Genomic DNA, 21,508 nt, shown 5'->3' with positions numbered 1-21,508 from the left:
TTTCTGCTTGCGTCGATTGGTCGGGTCACATGACGTTTAACAGCGCCACGACTGTCAGATTGTTGGGCTCAAATGTATATTCTTTTTAATTGCAGGCTATTGAAATGATTTATCTTGGCAAGCTGATGTTTTCATGCCACATTAACTGGCAACTCTAATGTTTAACAGGAGATATCACACATTACAAAAAAAGTGAATAGCGAATTCTATAGTCAACCTTGGATGGTAAACATTTGAAGAGAAATAGCTCCCCGCAGAGTACAAAGTGCTGTGTAGATCAATATTTGGCTTTACATGAACACTACGAAGGCCTTTTATAACGCCGTTTTTAACATTTAAGCTTCTGAAATGGAAAACAAATCATGAAAACACGTGTGTATAGTAATACTTGTACTACAAAATATATGCAATACTATCTGAATTTAACTATGCGTAACGATGTACCCAGCAGTTCATATAATTTTGTTTCCGGGGTATGACGTCATATTACTCGCTTTTAGAGGCGGGTTTATAAAAATAAACAGCCAATACCAGAAGGGCGATTTTTCCCAAGTCCCGCCTCCTGGCCGCCACACTTGTGTGTGTGGGTCAGTGTGGGATGGATTGTGACACGTAACTTGGTTCGCCTTGTTGAAGCCAACCGTACCGGCAGGACACCTCCATCTAGGGCCGGGGGAGCACACGAAAGACTTTTTGAAGACATTATTATTACTAAAACATTTAGCAACATGGAGGGGAGAGACGCGACTGCAGGTGATCTTCTTGTTAGCATTGGCTAATGTCATAAACGCTTGTAAACTTGTACTTAAATACATTACGAGAAAATGCTTAACGCAAAAACATAGGCGAAACTGAGTCTTTGTGTTGACTTTCTCTTTCATAATGTCTATAATTCCATAGCTGCTCTTGTGGGCAATAATGGAGAACAGACAGCTACTAAGAAGGCTGCCCCTTCTAAGAAAAAAGAGCAACCTAAAGGTAAGATGGAGCAACTCTTTGGATTCAAGAAGGAAGACTTGACCTCCTGGCCCAGCTTGGTGACCCTCCTAAACCGACCCATGGACCCTGCATCATTGGGCATCTTCCGTTGCATGTTTGGTGAATACAAAACCTGAAAATATTTTCAATGTAATGATGCACAAGCATGAGAAATAGTGCAATGTTTGTCTTTGCAGGCTTGCTGATGGCCATTGACATCACACAGGAACGTGGTCTCAGTCACGTGGACTACAAGTACCTGGACGGTGCCCCCGTGTGTCGATTCCCGCTTTTCAACTTCCTTAAGCCGCTGCCCATGGACTGGATGTACCTGGTTTATCTGGTGATGTTCATTGGTGAGTTTATTGTGTTCCAACCCCCACGCCTTCCTTGCCAAGTAGTGCCACAGGGAACGCTCTCTGTGGGGTAGCAGGACATGAAAGCACACGCTGTAGTACAGGCAGCACCACACATGCAATTTCCCGCTTTTAGAGCGCCCAATTAACTGCTCCTACAGTGACGGACTAAAAGCAATGTGTATATGTATAGTTTTTATTTTTGTCAAGCTGCTGCGCTGGCATTATTTGTTCTATGTAAATATGTGAACACATACTTCCACTCAAAGTATTATGTTGATTTGTGTGTGTGTGTGTGAAGGTGCTTTGGGCATCATGCTAGGCTGCTTCTACCGCCTCTCCTGCCTGATGTTCATATCCACATATTGGTACATCTTCTTCCTGGATAAAACGGCGTGGAATAACCACTCGTACCTCTACGGTCTCATTGGATTTCAGCTGACGCTCATGGATGCAAACAGATACTGGTGAGTGGGGCGCGTTTTTGTACTTCTACATGTATGCAATCATTTGGACGCTGCTTCTTTTTAGGTCGATGGACGGCTTGAGAAGACCCGTCATAAGAAATGCCCATGTCCCGCTGTGGAACTACACTTTGTTAAGGATGCAGGTTTAAGCATTTTTCCCCTTTATGTTAACATAGGTGATTTTATTTAAGCTAATTAAGGTGTCTTTTCTAGATATTTATTGTTTACTTCATCGCTGGAGTTAAGAAGCTGGATGCTGATTGGGTGGAGGGGTACTCCATGTCCTACTTGGCACATCATTGGCTGTTTGATCCTTTCAGGTATCAATGAAAAGCAAACTCGTGTCCCCTAAAAGTCCACAGTCAGTTAACGTCATGGTGTTTCAGGGTGATTCTTCCTGTGGAGATAGTGAGTCTGCTGGTGGTCCATGGCGGCGGTCTCATGCTGGACCTAAGCGCTGGATATCTACTCTTTTTTGACGCCACACGACCATATGCGTTTGTTTTCGTCAGCTACTTCCACTGCATGAACTCTCAGCTCTTCAGCATTGGTGAGATTGTCCTCCATGGTCTGATTCCCACAGTGGTGAGACATTCATGCTGACCCTTCACTCCAGGCATGTTCCCCTACGCCATGCTGGCCACCAGTCCACTCTTCTGCTACGCCGACTGGCCCAGGAAGTTTTTCCGTTGCTTCCCAGCGTTCCTCAGGGGCATTCTCCCGTTCACGACGTCCGACGCCCAGCCTAGCTCGTCCTGCGTTTACCAGGAGGCACCAGAACGCCAGGAGCCTGTCACCAAATCTTCGAAGCTCAAATTTAAACACAAGATGGCAACCATCTTTGCTGTAGTCTACGTGCTTGAGCAGTTCTTCCTGCCGTACTCCCACTTCATCACTCAGGTACATCATGCCTGTGGAGTGTTTGGACCTTTAACTGTCAACAAAGCCTTATCACTACTCTGGAGTTGCGCAATCACAGTCTGACAGCATGGTGTCATTGCTTTGGTCTACCAGGGTTATAACAATTGGACCAACGGCTTGTATGGATATTCGTGGGACATGATGGTGCACTCGCGCAGCCACCAGCATGTTAAGATCACCTACAAGGACAGCCAAACTGGAGAGGTTGGATACCTCAATCCAGGGGTGAGTTACCCAGATCGGTAGATGATCCGTGGATCCACAGAACACGGTAAAAACCCTTGTGGTCTTGTGGTAGGTGTTCACACAAAGTCGGCGCTGGAAGGACCACGGTGACATGCTGAAACAGTACGCCACCTGCCTCAGTGAACTGCTGCCTCGCTACAACATCTCTGACCCTGAAATCTACTTTGACATCTGGGTGTCCATCAATGAACGCTTCCAACAAAGGTAGGACAACACACTGTGGAAGTTCAGTCAGAGGTACGTTGGACACTCACTCTGCCCTCCTCCAAGGATCTTTGATCCCCGCGTTGACATTGTGAAAGCCGACTGGTCTCCATTTCGACCAAACCCGTGGCTGATGCCTCTGCTGGTGGACCTCTCGCCCTGGAGGACCAAGTTCCAGGAGATTGAAAGCACTTTGGACAATCAGACCGAGATTGTCTTTATCGCAGACTTCCCAGGTGATCAGACTTCTTGTCCATCCAATGTGTACTTACTTGAAGGGTTTGAACTCACTTGCACGGGTCATTGCAGGTCTCCACTTGGAGAACTTTGTGAGTGAAGACCTGGGCAACACCAGCATCCACTTGCTGCAGGGTAGCATCAACGTGGAGGTCGTGGAGGAGAAGAAAAACTACAGCATTCAAGCTGGGGAGAAAATAAAGGTGACATCTGCAAACAAGAAAATATCCATACTGGGTGGCACGGTGGATGAGTGGTTAGCACGCAGACCTCACAGCTAGGAGACCAGGGTTCAATTCCACCCTCGGCCATCTCTGTGTGGAGTTTGCATGTTCTCCCCGTGCATGCGTGGGTTTTCTCTGGGTACTCCGGTTTCCTCCCACATTCCAAAAACATGCTAGGTTAATTGGCGACTCCAAATTGTCCATAGGTATGAATGTGAGTGTGAATGGTTGTTTGTCTATATGTGCCCTGTGATTGGCTGGCAGACCTGGGTGTACCCCCGCCTCTCGCCTGAAGACAGCTGTGATAGGCTCCAGCACCCCCGCGACCCTCGTGAGGAAAAGCAATAGAAAATGAATAAACTTCTACTTCCTAACAATCACTGACCTCCATGTGTGCAGGTTCCTGCCGGAGCTTACCACAGAGTGTACACAGTGTCCGAGGAGCCATCTTGCTACATGTACATCTACGTCAACACCACAGAGGCAGCGCTGCAGCAGAATTTCACCAAGTTGATGGACCTACAGGAACGCATTCGCAACGGAACAGGTGACATTGAAAACAAGCACAGTGGGGTTACATTCAAGTGTCACAAGGGCCTATGCAAGCTTGCGCTCATAGGACGGACACTGAAAGTAGGGACTATCCCACTTGGGGGGGATATAACCACATTTTATTAAATACCAAACAATATTTTAAGTAGCCTTGTGGCTTTCTTAACAGTCTTTGTACGTCGAATTCGAGAGGGTGTGGTAAGCGTAAAAATAAGCGTCTTACCCCAAACAGAAACAGAGCCTCTCCCACCGGAGCTGCAGCCTCTCCTGACGGCAGACAACGATGATGGGTCGGAGATCAACGCCACCGACCCCATCGTGAGGCTCTTTCTGAAGAGGCAGCGTCGTATCAAGGAGGTGAAGAAGCGGCGTGAAGCCGGCGTGCTGGAGCGACTGGAGCGCTTTGCCGTGAAGAAGTACTACAGCATACGACGAGGGTGAGTAAAGCGAGCGATTAAGCTTGGGTGTCCGGTCAGCTCTCGCTACATCGTGGTTCGGACATCACTCTATTGTGTGTTTTTTTGTCTGTGTGGAAGTGGTAAGTTTTGGCTCCTTACTTGGTCCTTCTTCCCCACTCTGTTTGAAACCTTATCCTAAATAAATTGGAGGCTAATAATCCCTGCAGTGATGCCACAGCCTGTACATTAGCAATGTGGTGTAAAGAAAGAATAGGAATGCGGTATTATTTCATGTCTACAGGGCTCTAATAATGGTAAAAAAAAATTATATTTATAAAGTCATAAACAGGTTTTTTATGCTCAAACTCTGAAGTTACTCAATTGGTGGAAATTCACTTATTACAGTTGGATCTGGACCCAATTAACCGTGATAAACGAAGGACGAGTCTTTTTCTTTTTTTAGAATCTTGATGACGGCCATCGCTATGCGAAATCTAGCTGTGGGTTTGCCGCCGTTGGAGCAGCTGACGCAGGAAGTGGCGTTTGCCAACATGAAAGCACCAGAAGCGGAGGCAAACCCAGATACACGGCTTAAAGATGAAGTCGGCCATGGAGAACTGTAAAAAAAAATGTTACTCCTCATGGTGGTACTACTGGACTGTTGCTACCACAGAGGGAAGACCTATCTGGATATTTTTATAAGATGTTTCAGATTATTTCCAAAATATGAAGACAGTATTTTGTTGTGTGCTAGCTAAGCTAAGATAATATGACAGATATCGGTAAGTTTTGCATTGTTTACTTTAACTGGAAAGTACGACTGAGTATTAGGGCAACATTGAAACAACGATCTGAGATTTGGAGTATGAACTTGTAAATTTATGAGAAAACAAGTCGTAAATTTACAATTTTTGAATAAAAAGGGACCAAAGGTTTGGTTTTTTTTTTATTTAATAAAAAACAGAGATTTGAGTGAGTAAATACTGATGTGATATTGTTCATTATTGCTTTTCTCTTGTTTGCAAATCATTACATTGAATAGCAGTTTGAAAAATGCACAAAATGATTGTTTTTCCTCAAATAGTGGCCTGAAGTCACTTTTTTTCTCTAACCTGCTGAGATCACCAGGCATTTCAGGACTAAATGCATTGTAAAAATAAAATGTCATATGTTTTAATCATGGCTGCACGGTGGTTGAGCGGTTGGCACACAGGCCTCACAGCTAGGAGACCCGAGTTAGATTCCACCCTCGGCCATCTCTGTGTGGAATTTGCATGTTCTCCCCGTGCCTGCGTGGGTTTTCTCCAGGTACTCGGGTTTCCTCCCACATTCCAAAAACATGCTAGGTTAATTGGCGACTCCAAATTGTCCATAGGTATGAATGTGAGTGTGAATGGTTGTTTGTCTATATGTGCCCTGTGATTGGCTGGCGACCAGTCCAGGGTGTACCCCGCCTCCTGCCCGAAGACAGCTGGGATAGGCTCCAGCACTACCTTTACACTACCTTTAAGTGTATGGTGATATTTGTAAATAAAATTAGGAGGAGACAATATAGGCCACTATTTGAGGAAATTCTCACACTATAACTGCACAGGTTTTTTTTCTGCTATAGGTGAGTGTCTATGCAAACCTTCATAGTGACTAAACCCTGCCTTTGTAGTCACTTTTATAATAATTTAAAAAGCATATGATCAAACGATTCAGTCAGTGTTTTGAATATTTCATCCATTCCATGGCACAACAATGCTCTTCACATGATTAGATTAATACAACAATACAACAAATCTACCAGGACGTAGTGGATTTGGAGTAAAATCACAACAATTCAGTCCAAATACGCAGATGTTCATGAGGTATGTTATGGTGGCGTATAAAATTGGAGATGTCAACATGTAATATTAATTCACAGATCATCTACTGCTTTCATATTGCACGACATAATCACCCTTCATCATCAACTGGTACTAGTGTCACATACTGGCCATGAAGAAGTGTTATAAGCATAAAAAAAAACAACATGTCATAGTTGAGGAGTCCAACATGAACCCAACAAACCCTACATTAGTGTTCACTGCTGTGACCCAGGCGCTGGTATTTTAAAGGGAGTGGCACCTCCCTGGTTGCAGGCTGTCATCCAGCTCTGCAGTTTGTTTGTTTTTTGGGTTTTTTTTGTCCCAGGAGGCCTTGAACGCTTCATTTCCTTTCTTGTCTCTCACAGCTGCCGTGAAATAAATCATTCTTATATAGATTCATGTTAGAATTATTATTCACTTCATTATTTTGATTCGAATGCCTCAAATCTATGCTGGTAAATGTGCAAAAATGTTTGTTAGTGATGCAAGTGAGGTTCAGTTTCTCGAAAAATGTGCAGCGTCTTTGTGTCTTTCTAGGTTCTACCTGGGCTGAAGCTCAGCGTAAAAAACACCATGTATGACACCTTCGATCACAACATTTGAAAACGCATCTGAAAGACAAAACAGACATCTATTAGAAACAGCTTAGTGCAAACTGAGACTATAATAATAACAAAAGTATTCTTGCATGAATAGATTCACCAAGAATGTCATTCAAAACAGTAAATGCAGAATTCTACGTATCTAATGTGTCCTGAACTCACCGTGTTGATCGGGTAGCAGGTATGGGTCATTTAGAAACACCATGACCGGCTGATGTGAAAGCTTGCTGAAAAAAAAAAACCAAATTTGTTTTTTTAGTACAATTCACCGAGTACATGGTAATTGGCTTTGGAAGACAACAAAGAAGTCACCTACTATGGTACCCATTATGCCATTGTATGGTCATATCACCTCGTACTTAGGTATGTGACACAAAAATAATAATAATAATAATAAATTATATCAGAAAGGCAGGAAATGAACAAATGTAACAGTTAGTGATTGTAAAAGTACCAGATGGAGGGGTAGGATTTAATAAGCTTTGCTTCTTCCTACTCCTTTTGGACATGTGGAACTGGGAACTGATTATGGGATGCATGTTCAAATGAAATTAAACCATTACCATTACCTTGATTCCATGGAGTCTATATCAAAAGACCTTGAGGGAGAAAACAGAGTATAAGCCACAACGCCCTCTAGTGAGCTAAAAAGGTAACTGCCCCAAAACATGTTATCTTTGTATTTAGTTCCAGTAAATAAATAGCTGCAGCTTACCCGCAGCTCTCAGTTTTGGGCAAAGAAGGAAAATGGCGGACATTGAGGAAGTCCAAGAATATCTTTGGAAGAACCTCATTCTCCATAATTATAGTCTGGCAGGACAAGACAAAAACAGAGCAGCAAATCGGAGCATTGTTATCCTCCGTGACACGTTGTCCCACTAAGATTCTTACATATCAAGTTGACTTTGCACCGCAGTGTATAGTCTTAAAGGGATAGTTATCATTTGTTGACATGATACTTGTATGACATCCCCATCAGCGGTGACTTTTCCTGAACTTTGTCCCATGAGCAGAGTTCTGGTACGTTTTGTGAGAGGTGGACAAGCAGGCATAGTAGAGGCGAGTACCTGCAGGTAGAGCTCCAGACCATGTCTTCTCTGCTCCAGTACTTTGGGAATCCAGTTTCTGACATGTTTAGAAGGGATCTCAGGAGGTTTGATGCTCTTTTTCAGCTGAAAGAAATGTCAATTAAATGTCATGCCTTGCTGTAGAAGAAGAGAGGGAGAATATAACATTTATGTTTACTGCAAATTTTATTCATTTGATTTATTAATTTATTTATTCATTCATTAATTCATTTTCTACCGCTTATCCTCATGAGGGTTGCGGGGGTGCTGGAGCCTATCCCAGTTGTCCTTGGGCGAGAGGCAGGGTACACCCTGGACTGGTGGCCAGCCAATCACAGGGCACATATAGACAAACAACCATTCACACTCACATTCATACCTATGGACAATTTGGAGTTGCCAATTAACCTAGCATGTTTTTGGAATGTGGGAGGAAAACAGAGTACCCGGAAAACACCCACACATGCACGGGGAGAACATGCAAACTCCACACAGAGATGGCCGAGGGTGCACCCCTTGCGAGGATAAGCGGTAGAAAATGAACGAATGAATGACTAATACCACACACAGGACACCGCCATCTTACACTGACGCCATATTGTTCATTTATGTTGTACATGTTCTGTGCTTTACGATTACGTATTTGTAAATTGCGGTGAATGAAATGTGCTTTCCGTCAACAATTTTTTAAGAAAAAATAAATATAAAAATTATTTTTGGACAAAAATTACACAACTTTGCAGGGTCATTGGTGCTGATATATGCAGGGATTTACTGCATTTCAAAATTGACTAACAATGACAGAAAACTCCTGCCTCACCATTTTATGTAAGGTGTGGAATTCACTGTAGCGTTTCTCCACAGTGTGTTGCCTTCCACTCATCAGCACGTCAATTCGAAATACCTGGAAGAGAGGAACCATAACAAAAACGGATGTTTAACTCCACAATGTTGATGTGTCAGTGGTTATCAGGAGGAAACACATGGACAAGAACTTCCTCCTCTCTGTCCAACTCTTCATCCACACAGACGGTTAGTCTATATACAGTAGAAACCACTTATCTTGACACTCATCAGACTGGCTAACTGACATATAGGCGTTTGATGAAAGTGCATGGATGATAAAAGATGATATTTGAGCCTACAGTATTTAATGTAATATTCCTCCATTTGTACATATGTTTATTTAGACTCTTTTGTTTTCTTATAATTGTGTAGCAAAGTCCCGGCCTTTTCTTTGAGATGGGTTGGCGACCAAAGCTGGACTGACTTAAGTGGGTTCCACTTTGGAGACCAAAGATTGTTGTGGTGCATTATGGGAATTGTAGGCAACGACCTTCTGCCAGTTATTGTAATGTCCTTCAGTAAGGATTGTTGTCATATATACATTCAACGTAAATCAGTCCAATGTAAGCTAACACACAGTTTGACATTAAATGACCACACTAGCTTAAACAATTTGTGGTATTAAAAAGGCTGTGTTGGCGTTTTGGCAAGGAATATATCACAATAATTGTGGTAAAAGCCATACTGAAACAACTCACCGTGTATCCTCTCTCCATGTTGTTGTTTTCCGAACGAAAAGACGGAATAGACACACTGATAGGATGCATCGCCGTGACATTAAACGTGCAATTGAACGTCAAACGAGTACATATAACACACAGCTAAAGACTGACTCCAGTTAGCTTAGCAGCTAACGCCCTGACAGCGGCGCTCTACTCTACTACAAGTGAGCTAGTTCGTAGTCGTACATGTACAAGTCACTTCACGGGCTTCATGACGTCATATACCCGTTACGGCCTGTCCCCGTGGCGCCTGCGTACATCTCATTCCATAGCCTGCGACCTTTTCTACTTGTAATTAAACATTGTATAGTAGAAAAACATAACACATTAATAGAGACATAATTATAACTTAGTGATTGAGGTAAATTGTTCGTGACGTTAAAAAAAGCCAGTAAGAACACAAATTCGGAGTGAGGAGTAAACCAAAGAGTAAAAGATCAACTTTCACCGCGTTTTGCCATAGGATTAGAGACTCGCTAGCACTCTCTGGTGGTGCGGCGGACGCAGCACAAGCATGTCAAATCAACGTCTGTATTTTGCATTTATCTTTGCACCAACATTCTTTTCCACTTTTGTAGTATATGCCAATTTTAATATGAAACGAAATTAAAATAAACATTCATACATATTATTAAATGATAATGTTTCAGAGAAGTAAATGGGTTGATTCAAGTGCAGTACAGCAGTAGTCGTACACACATTATCCTTATCATCAATACAAGATCACTGATGCACTGATCACAATGCTGGTGATGATTACTAATTGAGTTTGGGAATTCTGTATCTGGATACTAATGCAAAGTGTGGAATTTTCCAATATTTAAAGCTGATTACATGGCATGGTCATGCAATTAATTTTCGTCTTTAAAAATAAATAAATGCTCGATTTTGCCTTCGTGACAACTGACAATAAATAAATAGAAAACTATCTATAAAAACTATGAGAAGGTATCGTGAGCAAAAATGGTGGACAAATTGCAACATAAAAGCAAGGTCAGGTAATCACATTTTTTATTTAAAATAAGATTAGTACTAAAAACAAGTTTCCTAAAAACACTACAAAAGTGACACTATAAAAGTACACTGTCACGGTTGACAGTGATTTAAAAATAAGGCTATGTTGATTTTTCAAAACAATTTTAATTGTTTTTATGCTTTAGAATGCTTGAAAGGTAAGAAAAACATGAAACATTAATAAAAAATAATAAAATATAGACACTGTCAGAGTGGAGGAAGGAAAATAAATCACTCTCACACACAAAAAACACCTAAAGATGACACATAGCATGCAATGACAACAGTCAATTTCTATCTAAACTAAACAAACTATTCTACTTTATGACTCCCGCCTACTGTAAATATTTTATGCAGTCATCCTCAGTGTCAGTCACACCGTTGTGGATAATTCTCCTCCATTAATACCTGAAAAAAAAAACATTGAATAATAAATGGAGCAGCAAAAGGGCTCCATGAAAGCAACTTGCTCCTTACGTTGACACGTGACAACCAGACAAGTAGGCGTAGTTGCCAGTGTAGCGAACATCACATCGCACAATGTTGTTGCTGTAGTCCTCCTCTGCCACCTGGTAGAAAGGATTCACGCTGACCTGCGGATAGAAGACACACGAATGAGGAAGTGAAGAAAGCGATCTCGAGGTACATGCGCTACACCGACCTTGAGGATGTAATTCCCTGGTTTCACGTCTGTGATGTCGATCCACTGGCAGTCGATGTCTGCGTTGTAGGTGTCATAACATCCTGGACTCAGACCCTGCATACAGTTGCAGTACAAAAGTAAATCTCAATATATCGGTGCAGATCTGGATAAATGTGCATTTCCAGGATGTTTTTGTTTATAGGATTATACCAAAACAACCTTGTGCAGGGGTGAAGCATGAGCAGAGGATACATTTTCACACAATGTTGCAAAATAAGCCCATGTGGTGTTTTTACAGTACCTGTGTGTGTGAGGTACAAGCGTAGCGTCTGTAGTAGCCGTAGTCGCAGGACGTGTCCTCCAGGCAGAAGCTGACCTTATGCCCCTCGGCAACCGCACGATGCGTGCTTGAGTCCAGCAGCTCGTAACGACTAAACTCATCCATGCTGTGATAGTGCCTGTGTGGGAGGACAAAACCATTGGATGGTGCACCTCATGTGGACAGTGTTGAGTAGCTGGGCCACAGTGGATGCCCCCCATCCCCAAGCCGTCTACTGCAGGGGTCTCAAACACGTGGCCCACAGGCCAAATGTGGCCCGCAGGACACTAGTTTGAGGCCCCCGCCTTGATATGAAAGTTTAATGTTAGTGCGGCCCGCGCAAGTTTGATATGGATGCTGTATGGTATCATGTACCCAGAAAAAATTATTACGTTTGATTCATGTTCATGTTAAAGGTTAAATAACTGTTAATAGTTATCCTCCCTATTCGTGTGGAAGTGGTAAGTTTTTGGCTATTTAAGTTTAAAGGAAATAACTTCAAGGCTACCGTTTAAGTCGCTAGCTCTCTAGTTTGCGAGTTAGCATGTGTCTCAAGACCCTGCAGTTGCGCAATATGTTGTAAATATTGCGTAAATATGTTGTAAGTAGTTTGAGACCCCTGGTCTACTGCAACATATCAATGGTATGAGGTAGTTTTTGTGGAAATCACTTACCTTTCCACTCAGGAAAGAGCTCATTATCACCTTTTTGTTTTACAGCGTGTGGCTCTGTGTGTGTTGCAAATGAACAGCACTCATAGCAGGTCAGGAAAAGTTCAGCACAAATGTACAATCCATCTTTAAAGAGTTTGAAAGAACCTGGATAGAAAATATGAAGACTGAAGATCCGCTGGAAGTTTTTTTTTTTTTAATGGAAGCAGCAATGGGCCTACTTTCTCTGTCTGACTGTCTGGCGTCTTTTTATGTGCATGAGGCAACAGACCAGATCCAGCAGCTCACCCTCTAATTAAGCTATTTTTGTTACTCTTCCAGCATGGTGGGCGAGTGGTTAGCGCGCAGGGCCGCAGAGCTAGGAGACCCGAGTTCAACTCCACCCTCGGCTATCTCTGTGTGGAGTTTGCATGTTCTCCCCGTGCATGCGTGGGTTTTCTCCGGGTACTCCGGTTTCCTCCCACATTCCAAAAACATGCTAGGTTAATTGGCGACTCCAAATTGTCCATAGGTATGAATGTGAGTGTGAATGGTTGTTTGTCTATATGTGCCCTGTGATTGGCTGGCGACCAGTCCAGGGTGTACCCCGCCTCTCACCCCAAGACAGCTGGGATAGGCTCCAGCACCCCCCACAATAAAGCATTATGATGTGTCTCATTTTAGGTTTAATTTTAACAATCAGCATTGGCAACCATGAAGCCTGACCACTTGTTGCTAGGCAGAGTTCATACGTTTGAACTTCAGCGCTTTGAGCATGAGGGATTAACTCTGAAAAAATGTGACGATAACCATAGAACCGCAAATTGCACTTATTGCAGTTGCATTTCTCTGTCCTGGCTGCTCAGTACAATGAGATCAAAGCAATATTGATGATCATAGAAAAAGAATACCCGAATGAACACTGTTTGTACATGATCTTTAGCTTCTGTGTAGTGGAAAACAAGGGAAAATGTGACGATAACCACAGAACCACAAATGGGACTTATTGCATGATGGAATGGCTGCTGCATGAAGTCAAGACCCACAACAAAAGAACATCAGCTGTTATGTGTCAGCATCCTGTATTGCAATGCTAGCTCAGCATGTTGATATATTTTTACACAGTATAGCAGTTACACTGTACTCATGGAACATTGTATATATTGATGTAACTTCTTTTTACACTTGTATGACAGCTACAGAATGTGAAAAAGCTGAATAGTTAATACACTGTAGGTTGTATTGTTGGAACAGTTTGACCCTGGAACAGATGAATTGTTTCATTGGTAAAATGAATGTATTGTATGTGCTGTATGTTTGTATACTACAGTATAGCAGCTTGATTGAGACACGACCCTGTATTCCATATAAAACATCTTGTGGTGTTTTTATATACCCACTGGTGACAGCTGTGCCACTCCCAGGCGTATCGAGGCCTGCTGGGGCGGAAGTCAGCCGTCCCCTGGTTCTTGACTCTCTGGGGGAATCGCAGCAGCATGCGGGTGTCGTAGTCCCGGGCCGAGTAGGATGAGCTGCAGAATAAAATAAAAACATCTTTGTTGTCCAGAACGGAAGTGTAGCATTCTGAGGGAAAGCGGCTTAAATGGCGGGTGGAAAAAATAGCACAGAGGCACGTGGCTGTTTGGGTTCGATGATGTGTTTACCATTCGGGCTTCTTTCCTCCGGGAAACTGTGATTACATTTGCTTCTATCCAGCCGTGGGGGGGCCATTTGGCTAATTTTACCTCTTTATTGCTATGACTGAATCTTACTCATACTTCTATTTTGTCCGATGCAACAGCCTACCTCGACAAACAGTTCTCCTCCGCTGCACATCTTAAGTTGTACATGGCCATGCTCTGGACGTAAGCGGCCGTTTGAATGTAGTATGGGTCAAGTACCAGGTCAGGAAGACCTGCAACAAACACAACATTGCATAAGCTTCAACATGCAGGACAAATGCATCACAATATACAAAAACAACATTTGCTACGACCTTTGGTGCCTATTTTGACTGCAAAAAATACAATAATAAACACATTTTTAATTCAACACTTAATCAGCTGTAAGTAATGCCGATAGTTATCAGTACCAACAATTATCTGCCTGATATCAGCATAAAAGATGTGATATCGGTCGATATCAGTCTCGGTAATTAAAACTTATGTTAAAAAATACTGTATACAACATATTCCACCATTCCATTCCACCATTGGACATAGTATGTCATGTTACACATATCGATATGGGCTGATATCGGCAGACATCGGCTGATAAGTTGAGAGGTGGAAAATTGTTTTTTTGGCAAAAAAAAAATGCCAACATGGGACATCCCTCCACTTTTTTAAAATCAGGTAAAAAAAACACATCATTCCAAACATCATTCAATATAATTTCAAAGCACCCATGCAGACAACAGTAACAGATTATCAATTATTTTGCGTATTTTGAATGGAAAAGTGGCGCCACCTGGTGGAGAAATATAAAAAATCAAAGTAATTTACATTTAAATTTGAATGGATTGTAATTGCTGGTCTTAATTGGTAATTTATATGCCATTTTTGTGTTGTATATCCATTTTAAGCTAAATTTAAGGTGCAGAGGTGACAGCTAAAATGCTGGATCTCCTTGTAGTGGCCACAAAGGACTCACTAAGAGTGTCACAGCACGTCTTCATGGTCTTCACAGAACCGAACCCTCACTCTTACCGTACTGATGGTACCTTGTGCCATATCCGGGCCTCGATCTGGCCCTGGGCGCCTCGTATACGTCATAGTAGTTGTAATAAGGATTGTCGCTATCAAAGGATTTGGACGGGTCGTATGGGTCATCGCCCATCATCATGTCCTCCCTCCTGGGCAGTGGCGGGCTAACAGTGACCTTCTCCTGGGTGTCATTTTTCCGCTCGGCCCGGTGCAGGTCGTCGTGGAGTCTGCGGTGCTCTCGCCCTCGCACCAGGCGCTGCAGCGCCGCGGGAAGATGTTCGGAGTCCGACCGAGAAGCAGGTGGCTGCTGCGGACTGGACGGCTCCTGTTGGCGGGTGTTGTCGTGGATGATGGTAATCGGTCGCGGCTGCACTTGCTCCTGGGGTGCACCGCGGCGTCTGGGCGGCTGGTACTCGGCGCCCTGGGTTAAGATGCTGAAAACGTTTCCGTTGTGGGACCACTGCAGAGTCTGCCGGAGAGCGGCTTTTTGCTTATTCCCCTGTGGGGCTCCAGGGTGCCGCTGACCATGTGCACCTTGGAGGGAGAAGACGAATAAATAGACGCAGAAGTATGCGTAAAGTGGCGTGCCGGTGCGTAATCCCATTGTTGTGACCGTGGCACTTGTCTTTGTAGAAAAGTTACAAATCCACCATGTCTATTTGGAAAGCTATGCAGTAAAGTCACATTGCTCCACTCCAGTAGCCTGCACATGCAACCTTACAGATGATGATGAGGAGGAGGAGGGGGAGGAGGAGTTGTGATTTGGCATGATGGGGTGGTTACACAAGGAGCATGCTCATATTACAACTGGATATGTAACGTTCTCCTGCCTTCTGGTTTTATAGTTTTATCAGTTTTACTACAATGTTACTGTCTGTGACTACTTCTGAGCTACTTTGACCAAAACGAAATCTGATCTGGCCCTTGATGTTGAAATTTATACAGTTTGAAAGTGCTTTTCGTAAGCCCTACTAGTGGGAAAAAATGTGTCTAGCTTTAATGCAAATAAGAACCGTGTCTCCATTGTCTGCAATGTAATAGGTTCCACATTAAGAAGTAGAACTGGAGGACAATTAGCAACACTACCATAGCGACATTCACTCACAGTTTAACAGCAACTATATGCTATCTTAGCCTATTTACTGAATAAAAACAAAACCATCAAATGTATACCAACTGGTAGAGCTTGCTTGGTTTTAAGATGTGTAGCAAAGCCTTTGTTATTTTTTTTAAACCTTTACCACTGAAACTACACACCGTAACAAGTTTCCAGAGAGGCAATCTGTAGCTTGTAGAAAAACTTGATCCACAACCCAACAGCTTGCTTGGTTTTAAGATGTGTAGCAAAGCCTTTGTTTTTTTTTTTTAACCTTTACCACTGAAACTACACAATCAATCTGTAGCTTGTAGGAAAAACTTGATCCACAACCCAACATGTCAACACACACTACTGCATACAAATAAATATCTACGCACAATACCCATGCAAAAAAAACAACAACACCTTTAAATTCCCACCGCAAAGCATGCTGGGTAGCTTGTGATACTCTTTCGGGATGAATGTGAGTGTGAATGGTTGTTTGTCTATATGTGCCCTGTGATTGGCTGGCGACCAGTCCAAGGTGTACCCCGCCTCTCGCCCGAAGACAGCTGGGATAGGCTCCAGCACCTCCGCAACCCTCGTGAGGATAAGCGGTAGAAAATGAATGAATTAAAGTTACATGTTATGTTTAGAGCATAGTTGTTGCTTAGCACCTACTTAGAAGTAGGTGTGAATGTGTCGTGTTTTCATTTTGATGCACCTGGAGCAAATTGTTGTAAATCTTTTAACCCAGGGGTCTTAAACTCAATTTACCTGGGGGCCACTGGAGCTAGGGTCTGGGCGAGGCTGGGCCGCATCAGGTTTTCCAAAAAAAAAACAAAAAAAAACGCATTTATTAAAAACAGAAAAATGAATAAACTTTCCTTTGGTTCCGATTTTCTACAAGAAAAGCTCTGATAAAACATTCCACTGTTCTCAAATATCCTACTTGTTATTTTTCACACAAAATAAGATGAAAAATAAATAAATAAATCAAGAATAAAGAAAATCAATCAATCAGTAATAAATAAATAAATATAATAATAATAATAAAATGGCAAATAATAAAAACTTAAGAAACTACAAATAGTTGGTGGGTAGACAAATTATTTTTTTCAGATTAAAATTAAGCAGGCATTATTAGAGCCCTGTTGACATGACAAAACACGACTATAGTCACATTTATACTTTTTTTATTTACAACATATTGCGCAACTGCAGGGTCTTGAGACACATGCTAACTCGCAAACTAGAGAGCTAGCAACCTAAACGGTAGCCTCCAAGTTATTTCCTTTAAACTTAAAAAGCCAAAAACGTACCACTTCCACATGGATAGGGAGGATAACTATTAACAGTTATTTAACCTTTAACATGAACATTAATCAAACGTAAGAATTTTTTCTTGGTACATGATACCATACAGCATCCATATCAAACTTGCGCGGACCGCACTAACATTAAACTTTCATATCAAGGCGGGGGCCTCAAACTAGTGTCCTGTGGGCCATGTTTGGCCCGCAGGCCGCATGTGTTAGACCCCTATTTTAACCCAATGTGGCCCTCGAGTCCAAAAGTTTACCCACCTGCTATAGGGACACATATTACTGTTATAACATTACAAATGACATATTTCACAATAGGGTCTAAACAACAGCAGTCACCAAAAAAGCCAGCCAATGAGAGTGCAGGAAGCACATAGTCACATAGTATTAGTATTAGGAGGTAATGAAATTGTGGACGATGTTAAATGTGCTCTTTCTCATGACCAAAAAACTTCCCAGCAGAGTAGACCATTTGCACCACACTCCCTACAGTCTGTGTACCTTTCCTGACAATGTGATGAAGCCATTAGTTACACTGAATAATAAACACGTCCAGCGTCGCTGTGTTTATAGTGGCCATGGTAAACTTCTCTGCTTGAGTCCTGTGAAATGACAACCCGGCTGTAAACGCCAGAACTATAATGCATACTTTGAGAAAACCTACAGCCTTTAATTTTCCTCTGTATAGGCAACAAGAAAGAATCTATACAGGCAACCGCTGGTTGGTTTGGGGCTAAAAGATCATAATCTTGGTTTTATGCAACTCCTCACAAATTGACAGCAGTTTTATTTGCTACACTGCAGTTTACTGCACATTGAGTAATGATATTTTTTTTTTACTCAGTCTGTGTGGTCATCGGCCTGCCAAAGGTCAGTAGTATTTAACTTAATTGCTCATCAGATTGTAGAACAGGATGTGGAAATCCTTGTGTTCGCTACATGATCCCTACGCAAAAAATGTCTCCATGTGTCCATTGGACACTGAATGCAGCAAAGGCTTTGATAAGGACAAAATCAAGGCCAAAAAAGGCACCGCACGGCAGAGAGCAATGAAGGCAAATTGAAAAGGCTGAGCCTGCAACGGCCACCTGCAAGCCATTAACATTTATTCATTCATTCACTGATCTCCTATTGGCTGACCGACCTGCGTCAACTGTGGTGTCCCCTGCCATCTTGAAGCCACCTAGAAACTGGATTCCTAAAAACCACACCATTTCTGCCAAATCTCCCCATCTCTGTGGTGTTTTTTTCCCTTGTGGGATGTCTGGAAAAAGTCAAACAACCAGTAGTTGTTTACTAATTTTACCAGGTCAGTCAATCAACTACGGCAAAATGTTGGGGGCTAACCCTGGTCTGCAGTATTCATGTTTCACTATTTCTTGTAATATCAGTGACCGACTGGTTAGCGTGCTGGTAGGAGACCCGAGTTCAATTCCACACTCGCGGCTATCTCTGTGTGGAGATCTCTATCTCATGTTCTCCCCGTGCATGCGTGGGTTTTCTCCGGGTACTCCGGTTTCCTCCCACATTCCAAAAACATGCTAGGTTAATTAGCGACTCCAAATTGTCCATAGATATGAATGTGAGTGTGAATGGTTGTTTGTCTATATGTGCCCTGTGATTGGCTGGCGACCAGTCCAGGGTGTACCCCACCTCTCGCCCAAATACAGCTGGGATAGGCTCCAGCACCCCCGCAACCCTTGTGAGGATAAGCAGTAAAAATGAATGAATGAATGAAATATCAGTAAGATAATTCCGGCGATAAACACAGCAACTCAAAATAATCCACAAAGTCAAGACTGTGTGAATTCCAAGCATTTTTCTGAATGAATACACGCAAAGCGGACCTATTATGCTTATTTTTGGCTCTTTGTATTGAGTTGCGGACTCCTAGAGAGCAGCTACACACAATAACGCGCACAAAAAGCTTTCTAGACCTTCCAGAATCTGAACCTGTTCCAGCTGTATTACCTTGGATTTCCAAAATGGTCTGTTTTAATTTATTCCACTTGCGTCCTGCCTCCGGGTGCACCCACTCCGCTGTGATCGCTTCCACTCAGCTTGTACTTGGGAAAACTGTGATGTCACAGTGAGCCGGTGATAGAAAAAAACTCTCTGAAACCGAGCAAAATTGACTTTTCAGTGACTTTCTAACAGTAATAGGTGTCTCCATGGAAACTGAACTCTCACTCATCTCCCTCACTTGTTTGCTCCACTTGTACGGAAAAGGCTCAGTCACATTTGAAGTTGCTGGTTTTCACATGAAATCATGAAGGAAAATCCTCCTACCTCATTTGACCCGCCCCTTACTAGATAAGCCAACCACGTGTATCTGTGTATACAACCTCCACTTCACGAATGACAGGATATTTTAAAAAGCAGGCTTTGCTACACATCTTAAATAAAGCCTGGTGCTCTAAATTGATCTTTGCAAGGAATACATTGTGTTTGCATGCACACCACTATTCTAGTATCACTGACGCAGCATCATTAAAATTATTAAAATACACAAAAAGTCAAAGAAAAATCAAAACACAGGCTCACTGAGTATTATACCGTAATGTACTGCAGTACATGCTTTGAGGTATTTCCGTAAGTGTCCTAGGAAGGGTTTACTGGTTGTGGTCAAGTCGTTAAGGACAGTCAGTTGTTCAGTTCTCAGATAACAGACATCATATTTCACCATCACGTGAAGCTGCTTTTTCATCATGTGTAAGTTGTGGGCCTGACTTTCAGCCAAATGGAATCACAGAAGCATCCAAGAACGTTTTGGACTGCACACACACAAGATAAATATACGGTTTTGCCTCATAATTGTACATTTGTGAAGTGTGAGAAGAAATGGGGAATCACTGAGTTAAAAGAAGAGAGCCTATCTAAAAATGAACATGTGAATGAATGTCACATTACTAGCGTGCTTCTATTGGTCAACACTTTATAGCGTGTTATTCCTTTTAAAAAAAAAAACACCCCATGAGCACATGGCTCAGTCAGACAGACTGAGTCCGATCCAGCTGAACCAGGTCACTGATGTTTTTTTGCTCGTAACTTACGTTTCTCAACTTTCTCTTCTGCTCTCAGGCTGTGCAGCATTCCCTCGGCACATCTGTAAGGAATTAGCCAAGTTCTTTGTTGCTGGAATCCACCTCTGGTCCAGATTTTTTTTTTCTTTTGGCCATTCGATTGAGCTCAAGGAATTTAAGCCATTTCACAGAACTGGAAGAATGCTGTAAAAATATCATCTGGTGTTCCACAGGGCTCTTGCGTAGGGCCACTTTGTTTTTGATTTAGTATATAAATGACTTAGCAGTTGTTGTGTAAAAATTGTGGAAGACAGATTATCTACAGTTGCCAAAACCTTACTATTTTAGGGAATATTCCACATTACTCCCAACATTTGTAATATCCCTGTCACTTTGGAGTCATATGGACAACCAATTATTGAGGAAAAAAACAACTGGAAGTGCACAGAAGAGTACAGCCAAGTGAGATGTTTATCAGTACTGAAATGTGAGGTGGTTGAAAGATCATTATGGTCATCTTTGGGTTTAATGTATTTAAAATATACTTCTATGCAATAATACCAGGGTCTAATGTATTGAAAAACGCTTCCCACACTTCAATGTACAATCTGTGAACAAATCCCTCAGTGGAAACTTTCTTTCTTTCAGTGTCCAGCTTCCAAGCAGATGAATTTTTTAAACAGTACTTTTATGAACACCAAGCCTTTCAAAACATATTGTGTTTCAAATGTGGTCTTTCTCCATTCATCTGTTATTCATTCATGTCGTGATATCACGACACGAACAGTGCCAGTGATGGCAAGGAGGAAGAATGTGATGATAATCATAGAACAACGGGATGTAGGAAAGCAATAGTGTCTCCATCCTGACTACTCAGTATCCATTCATCCATCCATTTTCTATGCTGCTTATCCTCATTAGGGTCATGGGTATATGCTGGAGCCTATCCCAGTTGGCTTTGGGCGAGAGAGGCAGGGTACACCCTGGACTGGTTGCCAGTAATAAATTGTTTTAAAATGTAAAGACACAGCATTTTTCATGATAGTTTTGGTTTACTTTTTACGCCAGATGCATTGCC

The 21,508-nt window shown here is 42.3% G+C and overlaps 3 protein-coding genes across 3 annotated transcripts; 1 reads left to right on the top strand and 2 right to left on the bottom strand.

Annotated features, from left to right (window-relative positions):
* Window positions 1-567: 567 nt before the first annotated feature.
* ggcx (gamma-glutamyl carboxylase) lies at window positions 568-6,812 on the top strand. The gene is made up of 15 exons (XM_058064368.2): window positions 568-753; window positions 901-1,098; window positions 1,176-1,334; window positions 1,636-1,801; window positions 1,866-1,944; window positions 2,015-2,121; window positions 2,188-2,351; window positions 2,418-2,701; window positions 2,816-2,947; window positions 3,021-3,172; window positions 3,239-3,408; window positions 3,482-3,612; window positions 4,033-4,180; window positions 4,418-4,622; window positions 5,047-6,812. The coding sequence occupies exons 1-15, from the start codon at window positions 729-731 to the stop codon at window positions 5,204-5,206; spliced, it is 2,280 nt and encodes a 759-aa protein (XP_057920351.2). The 5' UTR covers window positions 568-728; the 3' UTR covers window positions 5,207-6,812.
* Window positions 6,005-10,054, bottom strand: snx24 (sorting nexin 24). Its single transcript, XM_058064369.2, has 7 exons — window positions 9,650-10,054; window positions 8,926-9,009; window positions 8,106-8,210; window positions 7,754-7,848; window positions 7,608-7,637; window positions 7,201-7,265; window positions 6,005-7,047 (listed from the first exon to the last, which is right to left on the bottom strand). Exons 1-7 carry the CDS (start codon window positions 9,716-9,718, stop codon window positions 6,977-6,979), a joined length of 519 nt encoding a protein of 172 aa, XP_057920352.1. The 5' UTR covers window positions 9,719-10,054; the 3' UTR covers window positions 6,005-6,976.
* A 628-nt stretch (window positions 10,055-10,682) lies between these two features.
* On the bottom strand, window positions 10,683-15,707 carry loxa (lysyl oxidase a). The gene is made up of 7 exons (XM_078794382.1): window positions 15,008-15,707; window positions 14,106-14,214; window positions 13,700-13,831; window positions 11,632-11,788; window positions 11,349-11,444; window positions 11,165-11,280; window positions 10,683-11,095 (listed from the first exon to the last, which is right to left on the bottom strand). The coding sequence occupies exons 1-7, from the start codon at window positions 15,606-15,608 to the stop codon at window positions 11,089-11,091; spliced, it is 1,218 nt and encodes a 405-aa protein (XP_078650508.1). The 5' UTR covers window positions 15,609-15,707; the 3' UTR covers window positions 10,683-11,088.
* Window positions 15,708-21,508: the final 5,801 nt, after the last annotated feature.

The sequence above is a fragment of the Doryrhamphus excisus genome, linkage group LG10 (assembly GCF_037039965.1).
Source record: "Doryrhamphus excisus strain RoL-2023G ecotype Guam linkage group LG10, RoL_Dexc_Guam_v1.1, whole genome shotgun sequence".
Taxonomy (NCBI): domain Eukaryota; kingdom Metazoa; phylum Chordata; class Actinopteri; order Syngnathiformes; family Syngnathidae; genus Doryrhamphus; species Doryrhamphus excisus.
Note: the sequence above shows the minus strand (reverse complement) of the source record. Positions and strands in the feature narration are given on the sequence as shown.